Here is a 22448-nt window from a genome sequence, read left to right on the forward strand (position 1 = left end):
AGTAGAGTTATTTAAAACTGCTATTGGTGAGAGAACAAGGGTCATTTTGTACGGATGCAAAAACCCTGGAGCGGGCAGGAGTGGCCCTTGGGAGCTAAGCCTCGATTGGTCGTCAAGACTAAAAAGGGCGGTCCCAACGAATTAGTGATAGACGGTAAAGGCAAACGTCCTGCAGTGATCAAACCCCGGGTGATCTGACAGGCAGCTGTTTGAAGTGATTGTCTTCCTACGCAACAGGAAGGCTCATCTTCAGCTTTGGGGCCTAATTAGTTCACTTTGGGCCTTTTATAAAAGCCCGACTTGGACACCACGAGGGATATCCACTCAATAAGAAGCCGGAAGAACAACAAGCTAAACTGAGAATGCCACATTTATCCGACTGCGGCTACTTCACAATGCGGGATGCAAGCAGAGCTTTGAATGTAAGACCGATAGGGCCGCCATGATGACTGTTTGGAAGGATTTTTTTTTTTTAAAACTCACAAAATAAATGACTAAGCGCTGACTCTCCAGTTCAGCGTCCTGAGTCAGATCAACTTCTCGCTACAACCCGGCGCCACACGACTCGGAAAGTGTCCACACTACCGACTCACATCCCCTCCTCCTCCTCCTTCTCGCAGGTGCAGAACCAACTGGAAAACTCAAAGTTCCATCTACACCAAAGCCAGAGCCAACAAGTCAAGCAGTACCTGACACTGGGCTCCAAGTTGGCTTCACCAACAGCGCAAGGACACGCTGTTCCTCACCCCCACGTTGCCGGTCAACCGCTAGCCACCGTCCCCGTCATGAGAAACGGACATGTAGGCTCGGTCAACGACGGCCCTGAAAGTCCTGTTACCTTAATGACGATGGCTAACCATGAAAGTGAGGTGAGTACCTTCCATTTGGATGATTGTAAGGAAGTGAAATCCAAAACATAAACTGTGATGTTGCAAAACTCTTGTCCGGGAAAGAACTCTCAATGACAAATCTTCTTGTCATATTATGATCCACGGTTAGTTCCGAGTGATTGTCATCCCTCCCTTGTTCTTCTGTTCAGATAAGAACTTTTTAGCGTTTACTGTATCTCCTCATCAATAACATTAGACTTTGTCACTGTCGATGAAATGTTCTCACAGGAGTTGTTTTGGTAACAAGTTTTTTTCCACAACAAACTCCACACTAATATAAGACTTTTGTGGATAGTTCCGGACTCTTGAGTCTTTATTTCTGTCTTTTTAGTTCCCGATGGATGAAGTCATTGATGACCTTATCAGTTTGGAATCAGGTTTTAAAGACAGTGGTTTGGATTGCATGGAGTCGAACATCCTAATGCAAAACAATGTAAGTAAACTTTTCTTTGAGTCGGCTATTTTTGTGTTCTTTCTCGGTTTTGAACATGAATGGGAATGTTAGAAATGGTGGCAGCTTGGGGTTAAAAGAACTAGGGTGGCCGTTCAAAGACCTTAGCTTTGAGGTCAGCTTGAATCGGGAGATGAGTCAAAGTTCAGCAGGGCTTAGGAAAAGTTCTCACATCATTCAAGGAGAAGAAGAAGAAGAAAGCTTCCGACAGGAATCCCCAAACCTCCAAAAAAACGATGTTACAGCAACTGGGAAATAGCATTAAGGAGGAGAAACAATACCACCCACTGATAATATGACATGGACTGAACCCAAAAGTAGGGGGAGGCAAAGATAAGGCCTTCAAACCAAGATTTTTTGGTGGTATTCTCGGTGCCAATTGAATTACTCAGGAATGACACCGCACCTAAATATATTAGCTCTACCGAGTTGGCCTCGATGATTTTGCCAACTTTCAGGAATGTGTACAAAAGTGGAAGAAGGGTCACGTTCGGAAAGGGGAGATGTCGATTTTACGAATTGTCGGACTGTTTTTGATAAGCTCTCCTCTGAGATAAGTCAAGAAAAAAAGTATTGCTTTGATTTTGGTCTTGAAACTGTAACTGAGGGTCTCGTTGGGTGTTCCCACAATTCACCAATTGGCAAATGGACAGCCATGCTAAGCAAGAACGCCAAATCTTGACCTTCAATGCTATCCTTGGAAAAGACATCGTTATCGAAGGGTGGGCACGCTTTCTCAGACAAAACGAGGTCCCGTATAAAAACAGTTTTGTCTCTGTTTCAAGCATTTGACCCAGCTTGGCCTTTTCCACCAATGGGATGCTATTTTCAACACAGAGACCGTCATTGTTTGGGGTGAAAGGGTTTTGAAAATGGGGCATTAGCAGAGGTCAGTTCGCATGGAAATTGGTTCCGCCACCACTACATTTGTCTACGACTCCTCTACTCTTTTTGTGGAGTCATACTACAATTCATATCTCAGTTTAAGCAAAAAAAATGACCATGTGACTTTCTCCTTTTTGTCAACAGGTGTCCCTCAGTGGCAGTATGCTGGACGTCTATGGGGGTGAACCAGGTATGAACCCCCTTAATGGTGGATTGAGTACCACATCTAACCCTACAAAGCTCACAGTAAAAAGGGAATCTACAGGTATGAAACCATATGTTTCATTGCGTTAACAAGATTTAAAGACAACTTAGTCGCTACCGTCCAATCGGAAACGAGTAAAAAATAATGCGTCAGCACAGAGGCGGAACTATTTGGTCTTGGTTCGATTTGAGGGCGTAAAGTGGGCGTGGTTGGGTGAGAGTAAGGAAAAAACTCAACAAAAACAAACGTTAGTTGTCTATTTTGGTGAATGCGAACTGATGATTAATAAATATCAAACTTTGAGACTATCTTAGACATATTTATATTAATATTGAGCTTGAAACGATTCAGGAAATGGAAAGTATGGGCTGAAAAAGCTTCCATTCTCAGCGAAGGCGAGGACAATGTCCACCTCCTCAGACTCCAAATTGTCTTGATTGAATCAACAGAAATAAATTGGCAAATCTAATTTCAACTTAATGACGTAATTTGGAAGAATGTGAATACAAATAGAAATGCACTGGCATTTTCTTGCCCCTTTCTCCGAGGCCGCTTACTAAATCGGCTTAATTACGAAGTCCGACATTGGAAAAAAGCCCGTTTTTTTTTTTTTGGTTTACAATGAGCCGTGGATATGCGAGCCAAGAGAGATAAACTGGGCTCTCTTTCATTCTGTTTGCATGCGTACGAGGGGTCAAGCTTGTCGAGGCTAATGCCCGCGTGGAAACGGGACATTTACGCTGACCTCGGTGTCTTCCTTGACTGGACCTTTTTGTCTCAATCAGACTGCGTTGCTAATCAATTTGTAAAATCATTTTTTTTAACAGAACACGATACACGAGTCATGGCCAAGGAAAGACAGAAAAAAGACAACCATAATTTGAGTGAGTGGTTCATAACATTTGTTTCTTCTGCTTTGCTGGCAATTTGTATCTTAATTTCAAAACTTTTTGGTTTTCAGTCGAAAGAAGACGACGATATAACATCAACTACAGGATTAAAGAGTTGGGGACACTTATCCCAAAGTCAAATGATCCGTAAGTTGCATTAATAGGTTGTAAAATGCTTCATTTTTAATATGAGATGAGCTCACAAATGCTTTGGTTTTAACGCCATCAGCTCTAGAAATAAAAGTTAACGCTTTAACTATTGAGTAAACTACAGAATTATTAGTACAGAATTGGAAAATTTGACATCCCGTCTTTTAAATTAGTAACAAGCAGTGTAGAAAGTACCAAAACATTAAATTTCAGAGGTCATTTGCCTATCTTGCTGGTGCAATTCATACAAAACTGTTATAAAACTACATATCGTAGATAAAGAAAGCAGTGGATCGCCTCATCTGACAGTTTTTGCAAATTTGTGTCCTTGCTTCTATTTTTGATATTTTGACCAAATACTTTGCATCATTTTACCTCATACAATTGTATACATTTATACATGTATACAACTTCACTTATTTCCATTGCAAACTGTCCTCTTAAACAGTGTTTACCAGCTAGTCAAATTGACAGCGATTCATAAACGTACATATTTTTTTCCCCCATCTTTAACTACAATGGTACTACAACATTTTTTACAATCCAATATCTGTTTTTGGGTGTTTTTTCGGAGGGTTGGAACAAATAAATTAGTTTTTAGTTCATTTCAATGGGAAACATTTGTTTGAATTACGAGAAAATTGACATACGAGCTCAGTCCTGGAACGAATTAAGCTTGTATCTCGAGGTATCACAGTGATTTGTTAATTTTCACTAACTACACCTGCCAGGATTCCAAAAAAATTGTAAAGTTGTTCATTATTTCAGGGAGAGAATTAGAAAAAGATTCAGAACTCTGATCGTCTTCGGCAATTGAACCTTGACGTACATTTAAAAGCAAGGTCGGCCTTGTCATGGCGATACCATTAACGCATTATAAAGAAGATTATTAGCCCGATCCTACATAAAAAAAAGACAATTTCACTACCTTGCCTTAAAAAAAAAACGGAGGCAATCTCCCACCTTGAGTTCCCAAATCTTGGATTAATTTGAGATGCCAAGAAAGTCCAAGAATGGACTTTCCACTTAATTATTCTATTAAAATCCCCTTTCAGATTTCCATGTAACGTCCGAGAATGAATAATGGCCTTGTCCGAATTGAGAAAGGAGAGAAAGGAATGAGGCAGGAAAAAGAAAAAAGCTATTCTGAATATTTTGTTGTATGTGCAGAGACATGCGCTGGAATAAAGGAACCATCTTAAAGGCCTCGGTGGAGTACATCAGGTGGCTGCAAAAGGAACAGCAACACGCCCGAGAACTGGAAAGTCGCCAAAAGAAGCTGGAGCAAGCCAATAGAAGACTGATACTTCGAATTCAGGTAATTTTGACGTAAAAACAGAGAACTCCACCCACTGTATGAATCAATCGTGTCAGACTCGGGTTGGTTCGTTGGCCGCTTTAACATCAACTCGATTTCATGTGGGCCGGATATAATTTTATAATTTGATCATTTTACACATGACTTACTGTCTAACAAGTTGATTATCGGTCTGCAAAACAACACTAAAACCAATTGAAACCATTTATAAGCTGGCTTTGAAAAGTATTGGATAGAAAGCCCAAAAACGTAACACCACTGTTAGTTATTCAAACAACACTAAAACCAATTGAAACCATTTATAAGCAGGCTTTGGTAGTATTGGACAAAAATGCCTGAACTGGAACAATACTGTTAAATATGCAGATGCCACCTATGTTTACAAAAACTCTATATAATGCTTAAAGCATGTCTTTTTCGTCTCCTACCAGTGAAAGAGAATATCCGGCTTAGAGGGGAAATGGGTAAAACAAGATGGGTATTACAAAATCCTGCAAGAAAGTTGTTATATGATGTACTACACAATTTGAAATGATCCAAAAATGTATTAACCACGGGGAAAAACTAATAAGTTGACAGCAATGATCAAGTGGTCGTGTGTTATCCTATGGTGAGGACATTTGTCTCCATCATTTTGGGATTATTTTGAAGGGAATACAAAAGCAAACAACCCTCGATAGGTTGCATCTGAAAGTCAGGGTGGTGAAAGTTAGGTTTAGGTTCGATTAAACTTATTTTTGATTGTGTCTGCATCGTAATCCAAGTTCATTTAAATTTGTTTATGTTATGTTACTAGTGCGTTGCCATGCACAAAAACCCTATCCCATTCTCTGTCTGTCTCTCTCTCTCCCTCTTCGAAATCTGTATAATTTTAGTACTCTTAAACACATCTTAGTAATATTAAACCACTAGTTATTTGTTACTTTGTTAATACATGGCATATTGGTGTCCAAATTAAAGATTATTGCAAGCAAAAATGCTTATTTCTTAGTTTAATTTCCTAAAATCATTCCGCCAAACAAACATTAAACATTTATTATCCAATGGTCCTATATTGAATTGAACTAACTCATCCATAGACTATTTGATTATTTCAATAATCGATAGCGGCAGCCCCAAATTAGAAATAATGTCTAATGTACTATAAGGATTAACTCTATTTTTTTTTTTTGACAGGAACTTGAGATCCAAGCTCGAGCACACGGCCTCCCAAACATGGCCACTTCTTTAGGGACAACAGAGTTATCCACACACCTCCTCAAACAACAACAACCCTCCCCTCAGACCCAACAGCCCCCTCTCTACCAAGAAGACCCCAATGGCGATTACCTACCGAGGATATCCGTCGGGACCGGCGTCACGGCGTCTTCCGTCGTCCCGCAGGACCACGCGGCGGGCGCCGACGGATGTGGCACTTTCTCCGACCCGTTGTCCCATTTCACCGAGATCTTCAGCGCCACGCTCAAAGGCGAGCATCAACTCGACGAGATCCTGATGGACGACGCGTTGTCTTCCTTTGGCGCCGACCCACTACTTTCGTCCGGCTCGCCGCCAGCCGCCTCCAAGGACAGCAGCCGCCGCAGCAGCTTCAGCTCGGGGGACGCCGACGACCTATAATGCAAAAGCAGACATGGTTAAAAGGGGTTTTGAGACTTTTCAAAAACTGATCAATTCCCCACTTTTGTAAGTATTGTACAGTGTGTGGAGCTCCCAGCATTTCCAGTAAAAAAAAACAGCAGAAACAAACTGGTACAAAAAAGGGAGAAACTTGTATGATATGTTTTGTTTTTTTTGCAACACTGTAGTCGCTGTACACTGAATCGCCTGTCTGGACGTTTGGTCGCCGGATGTTTGGTCACCGGACGTTTTGGTCGCCGGGCGTTTGGTCGCCGGGCGTTTGGTCGCCGGACGTTTGGTCGCCGGTCTTTTGGTCGCCGGTCTTTTGGTCGCCGGTCTTTTGGTCGCTGGACGTTGGGTCGCCGGACATTTGGTCGCCGGACGTTTGGACGCAGAACGTTTGGTCGCCGTTCTTTTGGTCGCCGGTCTTTTGGTCGCCGGACGTTTGGTCGGCGGACGTTTGGTCGGCGGACGTTTGGTCGGCGGACGTTTGGTCGGCGGACGTTTGGTCGCCGGAGGTTTGGTCGCCGGAGGTTTGGTCGCCGGACGTTTGGTCGCCGGACGTTTGGTCACCGGAGGTTTGGTCGCCGGAGGTTTGGTCGCCGGAGGTTTGGTGGCCGGACGTTTGGTCGCCGGTCTTTTGGTCGCCGGTCAAATGTACTTAGATGTTAAACAGTACTTAGATATTAAACTCTCTCTCTTAGATATTAAACTCTCTCTCATTAATATAATTCTGAGACAGTAAACTCTCTGTCACCATTTGACCGGCGACCAAAAGGGACCAAAAGATCGGCGACCAAACGTCCAAGCACCACTGAATCGTATTCCAGACAACTGCTAAAAACTGTCAACACACAGTGGAAAAATACAACTTCCTATTCGTCAGGCTAAAGATTTCAGAGTAAAGTGAACTTGAAATGAGAAAATGTTTGAACCTGGCATTAGCCTTTACTCCCCAAATGCCTTCAAAAGAACACGCTAACCTCTGGGCAGTTAGCCAGAGTACTTAGTACTTAAAAGTCCAGTTTACTTCAAATGTTGAGTTCAAACGGTCTCTGTGTACTCGGCTACCACTGAAGTTCATTTAACCCGGGGGGGGTCTCCAAACTATTCCAGAAAAGATCGCAATGGAAACTGGTTTTTATTCCGACCTATAAGAGGAAACCATTAAACCAATCTGTTATTTTCATGTTAGTTTGTGTTGGTTCGGTGGGAACAAAAACCTGCACCCAGAACGGCCCCCCGAGAACCGGTTTGCCGACCCTTGACCTCTGATAGTGTTAACTTATTTTTTCTGTACTTTTACATTACAACTAGACTCTGCTACCTAATCTAAGTGACTAAAAATGTTAAATTTCAACCCAGTACTTGTTTTTTTTTGTTTTCAATGACGCTTTTACTTAACATTTCAAGTGAAACCAATTTTTTTTTAAATTTTAAACAGTGCACTGTTCTATTTGTCATATCCAATGTGCCTTATTCAATGTAATCAAAGTCTTACACTGCCATGTCTAACACTATGGCATTTCTATTTCTTTTTGTATTTATACTTGCTTAAACCAGGTAATCATATAATATATACAGTATATATTATCTAACATGACACTTTTTATATTCTAAGTAGGGGGTGGGGAAGACTATAATAAACCCCTTTTTTTGATATGATTAGCTTCCTGTTGTTTTTCAATTTTTTTTTTTTGTTGCAAAAATCAGTCCATCAAATTGAATGGGAAGTTTCCTGGTATATAAAAAGTAAAGGTGGCTGATTGGAAAGGAGAAGGGTAGAGTGGACAATAATGATAAGTAGTACTAACACTGATGAGTACTCAGAGTTGATGAGCACTCGAGGGTGTATAATGAAAATAAAATGAAGAGTGTTATAAGTGGCAAACGCTAGAGTTTCTGTGAGGTGGGTTTTTCCGAAGAAGTTGGTCAAAGTACGATTGATTGCAAAGTGCAAGAAAGGATTAGAGTATGGCTGCGAGCACTGGGCGGAGCGTTGCATTTTAGCGTCTAATTTTAGTACTTTTAAACACATTTTAGTAATGTTAAACCACTAGTTAAATGTTACTTTGTTAATAGATGGCGAATTAGAACAAATCAAACATTTTTTCCTATCCAATATCTAGTTTTTAGTGTTTTTCCAGAGGGTTTGAATGAATTAATTTGTGTATAGTTCATTTCAATGGGAAACATTCGTTTGAGTGACCAGAAAATTTGACATATGAGCTCAATTCCGGAATGAATTAAGCTCGTATCTCGAGGTACTACTTAAATATAAATTCCAGCACATCTGATAAACTGAATTGAATCAGTAAATACATTAACATAATACGTGTTAATATTAAACATAAGTAAGTAGTCAACATGAATACGTAATCACATAAGTGTATACTGCTATGATTTTTTTACTGGATTGATTTTTGATAAATAAATGGATAACCAAATGTAAATATGATGATAAAACGCATAGTTATGAACCAAATCAGGTCCTTTCAAGGAAGTATGTGGTTATGAGCACATTAATTCAGTCATTTTTCTATTTGTTATTAATAAAATGCTGGATATTTTCCATCAAATCGCAGTTTAACAGCAGGTGGCAGCAATGTACTGTGCTGTACACAAAGTCAAATGGGTGCGGTTTAAGTCTCGCTCAACTAAAATACATTGTTGTTCATGTACTATTATTATAAAGGACAATATTAAAATGTAGGCACTTATGAGAAAATATATGAATATAAAAATATAATTAAATATAGAAGATATGTATTCTTTCTTGTAGCTGAAGCATGATTTTCCTACTCTGCTTAAGCTTGAATTAAATTCCATTTTGAATCCACTCTTTTTTGGAGAAATGTAAATACATGAAAAAAGTCATTAGAAAAGTTGGAGTTTTTTTAAAGACCAAAATGCTAATTTTAACGACTTGAATTATTATATTGAGTCAAAAAGTGGCTAGCCTTAAATATAAAAATCAATGCATAAATGAGTACATATGCAATCATTTAAATAAATCTAAAATGTATATATTTGTAGCAGTTGTGAAATCACCCAAAATAGCTTAAAATAATTAAAAAAAACATTTTTTAAATGCATTCCCCATAGAAAAAGGAATATTTAAATGTCATCAATGGAAAATGTGTCATTATAAACAGTTCATTTTAGCTTGAATTAAATTCCATGTTAATTCCACTCATTTTTGGATGAATGTAAAAACATTTAAAAAGTCATTAAAAAAGTTACAATGTCATAAAGACCAAAATGCCAATTCTAAAGACATTATCATAATCTTTGCATCCATGTACATCAAAATCAATGCACACATGAGTACATATGCAATAATTCAAATAAATATTATATCTTAAAATAATCTTAAAAAACAATTTTAACCTGCATTTCCTATAAAAAAATGAACATTCTCCTGCCATCATTGGAAAATGTGTCATTAACAACAGTTCATATTTAGTCCATTTCTTTTCAAAATCCCTTTTTTGCATAGCACAGGACAAAAAGAGCAAAAAGAGCAGAAAATAAATAAATAAAAAGCATTGAATCCCCTAGCGTAGCGGCGTCCTGTCACGAAAACGACATTGTCAGAGCCCCCGTGCCGCAATGCTCTCACCTGTCGAGCCTGCCATCGCTTCCACTTAATCACCTCCCCCATATGCATGTGTACGCGCGACCTGTGTGTCAATGCATGTCAACACACAAAAGCAAACCTAAAAAGCCTTCGTCTAGAATTCCAATGACACTTCTTATCTGCAAATTAGACACTGCGCCAGTGGAAATAATGATATAGATAGAGCAAGTGTCATTTCTATTTCCAGCTAAGAGTCAAGAGATGGGTGACAAACAACAATATCATGTCAGTGGGCCTATTAAACGGGGTGAAATGTGGAAAAAAAACTATGACACAAAAGGTTGGCTCCATTAAAAGCCTTCATAAGGTAAGTTTCCATTTGACTTTAAATGTACCGTATTTACACGACTATAAGGCGCATCGCATTATAAGGCGCACCCTCAATGAATGACATTTTTTCCATATATAAGGCGCACAGTATTATAAGGTGCACTGTATTATAAGGCGCACTGTCTATTTTGGGGAAAATTTAAGACTTAAGTGCGCCTTATAGTCATAAAAATACGGTAATCGTTCTTGACTTCCAGGTATGAAGCACTCACTACACAGTCACCTCTAGAGCCAGCCATTGTTGTTGTTTTGGATTTTTTTGTATAAAATCTTGCAGTGGGGGAGGAGCTATATGATGGAAAGATTTTGTAAACTAAGATGGCATCTGCATATTTAACAGTATTGTTTCAGTTCAGGCGTTTGAGTTTTTTTTAATATCCGACAGTGGTGTTTTTTTGTTTTTCCTGTTTTTTCCATATATAAGGCGCACTGGATTAAACCAAACAGCCCATCAATAGTGAAAGTCTGGTTGGAGGCGGAGCAAATAGAGCCAACTCGGGAGAAGAAAAGTATCAAAATGTAAAACAAAATTAGTATTAAGTTTAGTGTAAGGTTAGATTAAACTTATTTTTGAGTGTGTCTGCATCGTAATCCAAGTTCATTTAAATTTGCTTTATGTTATATTACGAGCGCGTTACCGTGCAAAAAGACCACGCCCTCCTCTCTGTCACACTCCTCCTGCCAAATCTGTATAATTTTAATAATATTAAACACATTTTAGTAGTATTAAAACACTAGTTATGTGTTACTTTGTTAATAGATGGCAAATTAGAACAAATAAAAATCCAATATCCTCTTTTTGGTGTTTTTTCAGAAGGTTGGATCAAATGAATTAGTTTTTTAGTTCATTTCAATGTGAAACATTCATTTGAGTTACGAGAAAATTGACATACGAGCTCAGTCACTCAACAAATTAAGCTCATATCTTGAGGTACCACTGTATATTGAGAACCATGGAACAACTCATAGAATTGACTTGTAAAATAAAAATAAAAACACTAGAACAAATACATTTCACAAGTAGAGGTATCACTGTATTCAAATGTATGACCTACAAAAAGGTTAAACCTTGTGAAGCTACGCATAAATCAGGAAAAGCTCCAGTAAATGGAAAGAAAAAAAAAAAAAAAAACACCTCCCCTTCCCTAAAAAAAATCTGCATTCCAAAAGAAGAAGAAACAAAGAAGTAGGCCTTTCCCAAATGCTATAAAAACCAATGCGATTTCCAGAGTTTTTTATGAATGGCGCCAGATGCCAAATCCATAACTTCAAACAAATTGACTAGCAATTATTGGTGGCGGTGTACCACTTCCAGATGTGCAACAGATGGAGCCGGCCGGGGCGACCCAAGGTGTCTCGCCCGGCGCTTTTGTGTTATTGTGCAGTAAAACAGCGGTAAGCGTCAGTGTTTTTAATCACAGTGTGGGATGGAGGTGAAGGGAAGGACAGGGGACAAAAGTCAAAGAAAATAAAATCGCCATTACTAACAAAATCCAAAACGTATAAAAAAAAAAACAAGGAAATCTGCTCGCTTTTATAGTGTTGGGAAGAATGAAATAATTTGATAAAACCTAATGTACTACTTAACTAAAATGTTTTTTCAGTTTTTTAAATTGACAAAAAAATTGGACATTGTTCATTTTCAATAGTTTTTTTGTCAATAACTATGTCCTCCAAATCTGGCAATTTTAAAACATAAATACCTTACAAACTACTTAATATTTTTCAACAATCCGACTAATTAATGCGCAAAAACACTCCACCCCTAGCAAAAACATTTTTGTCAATAACCATGTCCTCCAAACCTGGCAATTCAAAAACATAAATACTTTCCAACCAACTTAATATTTTTCAACATTCCGACTAATTAATGCGCAAAAACACTCCACCCCTAACACAAACATTTTTTGCCATTTTTTACCCTAAGTCCTACAAAAAATATCTTAACCAACTTGATATTTTCCAAGTTCCCTTTACTTGAAAAATAGCGGTTGCCAGGTCAAAATGCCTAAAAAAAATCCAAATGGTGATTAACCTGATTAGAAATAAGAATTCAACAGCCGTCAACTCGAGTCCTGTGTCTGTTTTCATCACTCTAAATTTCTCCTAAAAACCAACACACACACGCCTAGTGGTTACAGGGTGATCTTTTACTAGTGTAGCCCCCGGCTAATTCCTCACACACACACACTCACATGCAAACATACACACCCACCCACCCACTCACATACACACACACTTGTCTTGCATTATCACTTTGAGGACAGAATTATTTCCTTGCGTTTTTTGTTGCGTTTTTTTATATCCTTCCAGTTTGACGACGTTCATTAGCCAGCGATAGCCCCCCCGCCTCAACCCGACTGCCACATTTAGGTCCTCTGATGGCCACCTCGTCTGCATTATTCATCATTTCTGTAACTCTGCCACGTTACACTCTTGTGACCCGGTTGGCTCTAGTGTTCATCTATTATAGATGGGTAATTGTTTATTAAATGCAGGCCTGACCCTATTATGCCTATTAGCCCAACGTCAGGCGAATGGTTGTCTTCCATTTTCCCCCTGTCAATCCCGTTACGAAAAAAAACCCGCATAATCTACCTCTAGCCTTCACAGGGCAATCCATGCTTCAAGGCAAAAGATTGTGCCGACTCCGGAAGCGGATTTATCTTCTCGGATAGGACTAGAAGCGAGGATTTGTCTCCTTTTTTCCCCAAATTTGCTTGGACACTAGAGGTCAGCGTCGTCACAGACTTGCAAATCGAGCGGCTTCGGGCTACGAAAGAGAAATGAATTGAAACGAAGTGATTAATTTCATTTAATTGCTCGTCGCTTTAGACAGATCCGTTGAATTTCTATTAAAATCATTGTTTCGGACCATATCGAGTCAAAATAACCACTTTTGAAAACATTTTTTTCAAGGTAATTTTAAATGTGGGGTGAAAGTAGCGCATGCTGAGATAGGACGTTTGTGCTAATTGGCCTGTCGCCTGTGACTGACCATGTGGGGAGTGATTAACCCAAGTTGTTAATTAATGGTGTGGCTATGATCAGAGTTTGACATCCATTTTCATTTATTTGGAAATAAAAAGTAGTTTTAGTTATTTCTATGATACAATAGTTGATTTCTTTGTCACCATAATAATGCAAAAATAGTTTAAAAAATAGTCACGCATATACTGTCACCCATACACTGTCACCCATACACTGTCACCCATATACTGTCACCCATACACTGTCACCCATACACTGTCACCCATACACTGTCACCCATACACTGTCACCCATACACTGTCACCCATACACTGTCACCCATACACTGTCACCCATACACTGTCACCCATACACTGTCACCCAAATACTGTCACCCATATACTGTCACCCATACACTGTCACCCATACACTGTCACCCAGACACTGTCACCTATACACTGTCACCCATATACTGTCACCCTTATACTGTCACCCTTATAATGTCACCCACGCACTGTCACCTATACACTGTCACCTATACACTGTCACCCATACACTTGTCACCCATACACTGTCACCCTTACACTGTCACCCATACACTGTCACCCATACACTGTCACCCATACACTGTCACCTATACACTGTCACCCATACACTGTCACCTATACACTGTCACCCATATACTGTCACCCTTATACTGTCACCCACGCACTGTCACCTATACACTGTCACCTATACACTTGTCACCTATACACTTGTCACCCATACACTGTCACCCATACACTGTCACCCATACACTGTCACCCAAATACTGTCACCCAAACACTGTCACCCAAATACTGTCACCCATATACTGTCACCCATATACTGTCACCCATATACTGTCACCTATATACTGTCACCTATATACTGTCACCTATATACTGTCACCTATATACTGTCACCTATATACTGTCACCTATATACTGTCACCTATATACTGTCACCTATATACTGTCACCTATATACTGTCACCTATATACTGTCACCTATATACTGTCACCCATATACTGTCACCTATATATTTACACATATATATACATACCCGACATACCCTGCACATGTGAGCTCCTTCATTCATTCTTAAGTTATCTCAAACGCAAACAAAACCCAACAATGGGAAACAAACACAAACTCCGCCTTCTTTCGGTTCCACCTACTGACGGAGGGATAAGGTTCACGTACGTCAACGAACGCAGGAAGCAAAATGCAAATATCACTTTGGTGTCGGCCTGGGAGAGCCAAACACCAGCTTTTCCCGCACATTATGGAATTTGTCATGTTCAGTCGGGGCTGTCATGGCTAGAACAGTGCGCGCTAATGTGTGTAATCTGCTTTGCAACACATCAATTATGACGGATATTGCTCGAGCGCCACGCTTACAGGATTTTTTTTTTCCCTCCCCGACGCCGGCCTGCGGGGGAATCAGTCTTCTCTTGTTAGGCAACCTGTTTAGTAAATAATGATCCACTTTGAGCCTGGCTGACGCCTTATAATGGGATGTGTGTATGCGTGTGTATATGTTTGTGTGGCGGCGGTGGCGCTCCATTGCACATGGATTAAGCCGACTCCATCAAAAAAATAAATACAAAAATAGACTTAACGTGAAACCTGGAATTCAATCACGGCACTGGTGCGACACCTTGAGAAACCGGCCCATATGTAAAAATCCAAATGTTATCTGCAGCTTGTTCAAGTATTTCCAGAGCCGTCTGAGCTAACAGGGACACATTGCAAGTTAAATATTTAGATCTCTGGCGAAATGGAGTTTTGTTAACCGTCCCTGCTCTATTTTGTTCAGCCAAAAACTTCATACTTTACAGCAGGGGTCGAGAACCTTTTTGAGTAAAAAGAGCCACAAAAAAAATCATATTTTCCAATGTTATTCCTTTTAAGCCATACTACGAATTTAAAAGTCAAAATACATACATGTAAACGAGTGCTTTATCAATTTTTTTTCAGAATTTCACCACTTTTACAGCGGAAAAAAATGAATATTTTTAAAAGGACGTTGTTGCCAATCAATGAAGATGCATTCCAGAATAGTACTGCAAAAAAAAACTACGAACAAAGCAGTTCTAGATGTAATATCTCAGTTCTGTCACTACTGGTTTACATATTTTAGCTCACAGGTTACCAAAGAGTCAGATGCACTCATCAAAAGAGCTACATGTGGCTCCCGAGCCATAGGTTCCCTACCCCTGCTTTACAGGATGGAGGCAACTTTTTGCATCATATTCTCTGATTTTCAATGTGAAGTGGACAAGCTATTTTGTAGGCTGGACTTGAAAAAATGGCATTAGAAATATCAAACAATAGAGAGAAAAAAACTACAGTCCTGATATTTTTTTTGTATTTTTTTAAGCACAATTTTGAAGAAATCCAGACCTTTCAAAGAATCCTAACATTTAGCTTGGCTCATATACCTCTACATCCTGCTTTACACCCAAGGCCAGACTAAAAAAACAGTAATTCAACGAAAATATCCATAGCAACCATTGCAACAGCCCTATTTTTTTCACTATTATTTTTCTTATTCAATCCAATGCCATTTTGACTAAACATACAAGTTCTTTTCACTTCAAAAAGCAAGCAAGCAAGCAAGCAAGACTGGTTTCAAGACCCTCCGGGATCGTATCGCATTGGAGATCCCTTGTCAGATCTCAACTACACTTTGCTACAGTCGGTAAGTCATTCAGTAAGTTGCTCCATCAGCACAGGAGCTAGGCAGGTAACTCCGAAAAGACTCGAGAGAGAGAGAGGAGGCCCCTTTAGTCCAAACATATTTTTATCCCACGTCAGCATAAAATCCCCAAGCTGCATTGAGACCTGCTTCCTCCTACATGTGTGTGTTTTTCTTATTTGCCCGTCAGACACAACGAAACGGGAGATTTCACCGGCTTTGTGTCAGATTGGGATAGACCCCGATGGGTATTCTATTTACTCCTCACGAGCTGTTCCCCAATGTCCCCCCCCTAAAGCCCCTCTGCCTGCAAACTAAGCCAGACGAGGGTTAAAAATCCCCAGAAGCCAACAGGACCGCATCACTACAGATCGTGTATACGGGTGCTTGTTTACACATACCTCCCAATGCTACCTCCATCCAATGAAATGGCTTTATTATAATGCCCAAAAGCTGGGTAAGTCACGCGCGACGGCAAGGCCGGCGGCCATGTTAGCGTTACGGCTTTGGTTGGATTGATATCAGCTGGGGGGTGGTGGCGTAAACTGATTCTGGGGGGAGATGGTATATCGGTAAGGAATAAGTCAGAATTGTTCCACGTGGAATAGTGCTGCAACGATTGATTCGATTAGAGTGGCGGTGGAATGGTTTGTTTTGAAAGCGATGTATTTAGTTGAATTGCTTTCGGAGGATATACTGCCTTCTAGTGGGGAAAGTATATATGATATAACTTGTCAAATTTGGAATCTTTTGAGACCAGTATCTGGTACAAAATCCACTGGAAAAGATACTTTTTTGACTAAGAGAGCCATAAACGATTCATATTTTTAAACATTATTCCTTGAGAGCCGTACTTAGAATTTAAAAGTAAAAATACATGAAAATGTGAGCATTTATTATTCATTTCACCACTTTGAAAGTTAAAAAAGGCAGAATTCTTATGAGAACATTATTTCACTGTTGCTAATCAATGAGTATTAATGAGAGGATGCATGCAAAAGAGTCTAATGAAGAAAAATTATGATTTAAAAAGGTGATAAAGATAGTTTCGGTGCCACATTGGTGGGTCCGGGACTTAGGTCTCTCACCAGCAGTTCCCATATTTTACCACACAGGTTCGCAGAGAGCCATATACACCCATCAAAAGAGCCACATATGGCTCCCGAGCCATAAGTTCCCTACCCCTAATATAAAACAATGTCAGAAAGCAAAATAGCGTAAAAGTTATCCATGAGTGCAATTCTGTACAGTCTGATGACTTAGGTATCCTATTTTGAATTGGCATTTAATGCTCATTTTAAAGCCCAATGGATGCCATGGTCAAAATAAAGGTTATTTTAAGCAAAAATACTTCTTTATTTGTTGTAAATGATGGTACAACATATTAAATGTTTGCTATCTGATCGACTTAATCACTGACTTAAATTGTTACAGACTCTAATCCAACTTGACCAATAATTTAGAAGTAGCACTTTGCAAGAACAAATATTTGGGTGTATAACAGACTTGACAAAACAAAGGAACAAACGCATATATTACTAGTTATTTTTCTTGACCCCTCCCCAAACATTGTTTTTCCTAAAACAAAGAGAACCTTTTAAAATCCTCAAGAAAAAAAGGCAATGTTAGACTATCTTGTCAAAAGCAATACTAAACAAACCTCCCTGCAAAACACAGCTGTCATCGTCCTCCCAGAATGCATCAAAAGACGAAAAAGGTGAAAACTTGAGTATAAATAGCTTTCGTTTCCGACCCCGATCCACGAAAGCCTGGATTTACAGCTAAAATAACAGAACCGGTCAGACGCATCATTTCGGTAAACTGCTCATTTGTTAGCCGACGTTCGTCATAATTGCCACGGCCCCGTCATGTTTTGCCAGGTGTACGAACGAGTAAGCTCGATCCGGCCAATCTGATCCAAAGCAGCTGCTGTATTAGTCGGAGAAATCAGACTGTGCAAACAAACACTCATCCCCGCACAGGACAGCGCATCTGCCGGCCATTACAACCGAGTATCTGTCTTGAGTCTGTCTCAAAATAAGCCATGGTGAATAAACAAAACGGACACCGGAGGCATCGTTATTCATTTTTACACCAAAAAAAGTTGCTTGAGACATCTGCAATCATTTAAACCCCCTACAAACAACCACATCCCACAGGTCATGCTGAGGTAACTCCATAGAAAAAGAACATATTTACTGCCTCTCTCTTTGACTAAATACGTTGCTAGATAGAAAGGGGATGAGCGGGGGAGACTTTTTGCACTAGTGACTTGTAATATAATTAACAAATTTAAATGAAGTTGTATTACGATGCAGACACACTCAAAAATAAGTTTAATCTAACCTTACACTAAACTTAATTCTACCTTTGTATTAAAGTTTGATAACTTTCTTCTCCCTGGTCAATATATCCCTGGCTCTATTTGCTCCGCCTCCACCCTAAATTTCATTACCAATGGGCTGTTTGCTTTTGGTATTCCCTTCAAATGTTCTGAAAATGATGCATACAAATGTCCTCACAATATGATAACGCAGGACCACTTGCAAACAAGAAGTAATATATAACCCTCGCACTAGCAATCGCTACGCCATTCGTGCTGAGTGACGAAAAACACTGCAAAAATGCAACACTCCGCCCAGTACTCGTAGATATCTGTTATACACGAAAAAAGATGCGGCAAAAAAGAACCATAAACAGCCTCTCATGTCTTGGCCACCTGGCTTTTTCATATCTCAAAATTTGTCTCGTATTTAGAGATAATTATTTGCTCAAAATTTCACTCGTATCTCAAAACGATCGTATGTCGGGGTAATCAATAAATATTGACCATTTCCCCAATGTATTGAACCAAGCTGTGGTGTACCAAGACAGGCTGAAGGTTACTACTCAACCCTAATCTAAAAATACAAATCCAACTCCAAGGATTGATAGATAAAGCGACTTTTCAATTAAACCTTTGTACGAGACGGGTTCTCAATCCCTCAATTGGCGACCTATGCTCTTACACATCTGGACAATAAGACAATGAATCCAAAAGGTCTTCCCCCTGTTTAACATAGTGTGCGATACCCTGGCTCACTTCTCAGCGTGTGAAAGCTCCTCCCCGCTAGCTACTTGGCACGAATGCTGCCTTCAATCCACCCTCCAATTAATCTTCATCACCCCCAACACGCGTGCACGCACGGCTGATGATAAATAATGATGTAGGAGACGCAGTAAATAATATATTTACAGGCTAGTGTGAACGGGTGTCCCGGTGGCTTTACAGTTCAAACCATCATTCAAAGCTTAATTGTACCCAATCACGACTGAAGGTCACTCTAGCAATCCACCCCTATGCTTTATCTACCCTGACCAGTGATAGATGCCTCCTTAACACTCTTCTTTGCTCATCGCCGGTGATTAATAACAAACCACCCCCCAGCAAAAGAAAAAAAAATAGAACGAGAGAATTAGACGGACAGAATCGGCAAAAAAACGTGACCCCGATGGAATCAGTAGTGATAATCCGGTATGGGTGCCCTGGCGAGTGTTAAAAGATGGCTGAAGGTCAGGCAGACATTGGAGCAATCATCCTAATGAAAACAAACGAGGGATTGGGTTGAAAGAAAGGGGGCGCCGGAAGCGAAGAGGCAACATGTCTATCCACGTTCTGTCAAATGAGGGGATGGACGACTTGTATAGATCTAAGTCTTTAACCTAGTGTTTCCCCAACTAATGAAATTATTGGACAAAAACATATATATTGTAATATTCCAAGAGAAAAATTGGAATAATATGAGATTGAAAGAGAAATAGGAGGAATATTGTACTATTAAAAGATTGAAATGTTAATACAATGAGGTTAAAGTCGTTTTGTAGATGATTTTTAAGGAACATGGACCAGAATTTGTTTGGATTCACAGATGTTAAAGATAATTTGTGGGTAATATTACAAGATTGAACTAATATTAGGAGAGAAAACTAACGTGATATGATAAGATTTAGTAAGTCATGGTGTTATTATATTTGGTGAAGCGGAAGATGTTTGGTTTTCAAGGGCAACAACTTTTAGTGACATGAAATCTGCGTGGGTACAAAACTGGAATATTAGTAGATTGAAACATTATTGAATGCCATCATATTTTGAGGTTAAAATCATGACATTGCTTATTTTTACATCATACAAACCAGAGGTTGTTTGCAGACATCAACTTTTAGCAACAACAGTTGAAATTGAAATCATTTTTGGAGTGTTTATTTGATCCCTGCTGATAAAAATTTGATAAGAATGACTTCATTTTAAAGGTTTTCAGATGGTAGTGTGTCTTAAGATTTTTTCCTAAAAATGATATCAGTCTGAAATTATGCTACAAGCGCCGTACACAAGCAAACACGCATTGTTTTGGCTATTATAGCTCACTCATATGATACATATAGCATCACATAGCAATTTATTTAGTCGAATCAATACACTACTACACTTGGCAGTCAATGGCGGCCAATGAGTTCACAAGAAAATGAGCTTAAAAAAGCCTCCAGAAAAAAGAAAGTGACCCAGAATGAATTATTTGGCTTCCATTGACAATGATAGACATTCTCCGCCTTCTAGTATAAAGATGCTGACACAGCTATTCAAAGCAACTCCTTGTAAAAGCAGTCACTTCAGAGGCTAAACACAAGCTTAACACAGTTGACAAGCCAAGTCAAACAAACAAACCACCCAAACAGTGATAAAAAAACAACAAAAAACGGAGTCAGCACCTCTCTTTGACAGCCCGGGTGCTTCAGAGGAAGCCCTTGCAGTTTATTTTTTTCGTACGGAGGGGATTTGGCAGCTATCAAGTGGCGGCGGGCCAGTATCAAACACGTGTCTGGCTTGTAAACAAGACGCTGGCGCTTCTCCAAGCTCCCTGCGGCGTCTCGCACCAAGTGACACTGAATGGTAATGGGGCTAATGGAGCCTTTAAATGTCCTCGCTGCTATCTTGTATTGAGCTTAAAGTCCTACCATCATCTCTGTGGGTACTTCATTCAATTTGATAAATTGTCCTCGGCAGCCACAACCCGTCGTCCTTTTACAGTGGTACCTCGACATACGAGCATTTTGAGATACAAGTAAAATATCCAGCAAATATTTATCTCAAGATACGAGAAAAATATTGAGATATGAGAAAGCCAGGTGTCCAAGACATGAGAGGCTGTTTATGATTACAGCACACTGTCATTTTTGCCGCATCTCTATCGTGTATAACAGATATCTACGAGCACTGGGCATTTTTTCAGTGTTTTTTTCCCCGTTAGACAGTGCGAATGGCAGAGCTTGTTTGCTAATATGAGAGGAGTATATATTACTTCTCATTGGCAAGTGGTTGTGCATTATCCTATTGTGAGGACATTTGTGTGCATCATTTTGGGAATATTTTGAAGGGAATACAAACTGAAACAACCCTCTCGTCTCCCTATATGTCCCTCTCTCTATCCTCCGCAAAATCTGTCTAATTTTAGTTCTATTAAACACATTGTAGTAATATTAAACCACCATTTATGTGTTACTTTGTAAATAGATAGCAAATTAGAGAAAAAACATTTTTTCCAATCCAATATCCTCTTTTTGGTGTTTAATCAGACGGTGGGAACAAATTAATATATTATCAGTTCATTTCTATGGGAAACATTGGTTTTAGTACGAGAAAATCAACATACGAGCTCAGTCCCAGAACAAATTAAGCTCATATCTCAAAGGTACCACTGTAAAACCAAAAAAAGCACAAAACACAGATTTAACCAAGATGCTTGAATCAAATCAATATACCAATTTCATACTCTAACTCATCACAACATAAACACAACGAGTCTCAACGACTGTTTTCCATTCTTAGTTATAATCTACCTTTCTTGGACATGTTTCTATCATTTAATCAATGTGTATAAATTTATGACAGCAGGACTTTCAGGCATGCCGTTAAAACGTATACCCTTGCCTGTTGTTGACACAGATCCTTTAGGCCCCTTAGCAGTCTTCGGCAGGAAAAATGCTAAGCTGCTGCCACACGCGCATACACAAACGCTACTTCACCAGTCAAAAAGCATTATTCAGCAGGTCAACAAGCACTTTTCCACCAGCGCCAGCGCTTGGGGCTACGTTACTCCCAGAGAAATGATGTTCTCAGACTGGCGCCGTGTTGCCCTCTTTATCCTGACAGGCCACAAATAAATAAGCATCTCTCTCTCTCTCTTCCCCCCACGGACGTGACCGCCATGCCTTACGAGAAGCGTGAAGAAAACACAATTGCGTTTTAGAGTGCAGGCGGTGGGGAGCGAAGGGGGGGGACGGGTAGGGGATGAGCGCCGTGCGTTTGTTGTATTTACGCCACCGTGGGAACTGCTCAAAGGGCG

General features: G+C 39.7%; 1 protein-coding gene and 1 long non-coding RNA gene across 7 annotated transcripts in view; one reads left to right on the plus strand and one right to left on the minus strand.

Annotated features, from left to right (window-relative positions):
* The window catches only part of tfec (transcription factor EC), a 32001-nt gene extending 25282 nt beyond the window's left edge, over window positions 1-6719 (plus strand). For 3 of the 6 annotated variants that reach the window (XM_077709678.1, XM_077709683.1, XM_077709681.1), the window contains 7 exons: window positions 621-869; window positions 1222-1323; window positions 2371-2491; window positions 3259-3315; window positions 3393-3468; window positions 4642-4789; window positions 5966-6719. In XM_077709678.1, coding sequence (XP_077565804.1) covers window positions 621-869; window positions 1222-1323; window positions 2371-2491; window positions 3259-3315; window positions 3393-3468; window positions 4642-4789; window positions 5966-6406 — 1194 coding nt within the window. In that variant the 3' untranslated portion in view covers window positions 6407-6719. Of the gene's footprint in view, window positions 1-206; window positions 423-620; window positions 870-1221; window positions 1324-2370; window positions 2492-3258; window positions 3316-3392; window positions 3469-4641; window positions 4790-5965 lie in introns of those variants that run through there. The other 3 variants (XM_077709682.1, XM_077709684.1, XM_077709679.1) reach the window with 3 other exon arrangements.
* Window positions 6133-22448, minus strand: part of LOC144181297 (uncharacterized) — a 92737-nt gene continuing 76421 nt past the window's right edge. The window contains exon 3 of the long non-coding RNA XR_013324647.1: window positions 6133-6400. This is a non-coding gene — a long non-coding RNA (uncharacterized LOC144181297). The remainder of the gene's footprint in view (window positions 6401-22448) is intronic.

The sequence above is a fragment of the Stigmatopora nigra genome, chromosome 23 (assembly GCF_051989575.1).
Source record: "Stigmatopora nigra isolate UIUO_SnigA chromosome 23, RoL_Snig_1.1, whole genome shotgun sequence".
Taxonomy (NCBI): Eukaryota; Metazoa; Chordata; class Actinopteri; order Syngnathiformes; family Syngnathidae; genus Stigmatopora; species Stigmatopora nigra.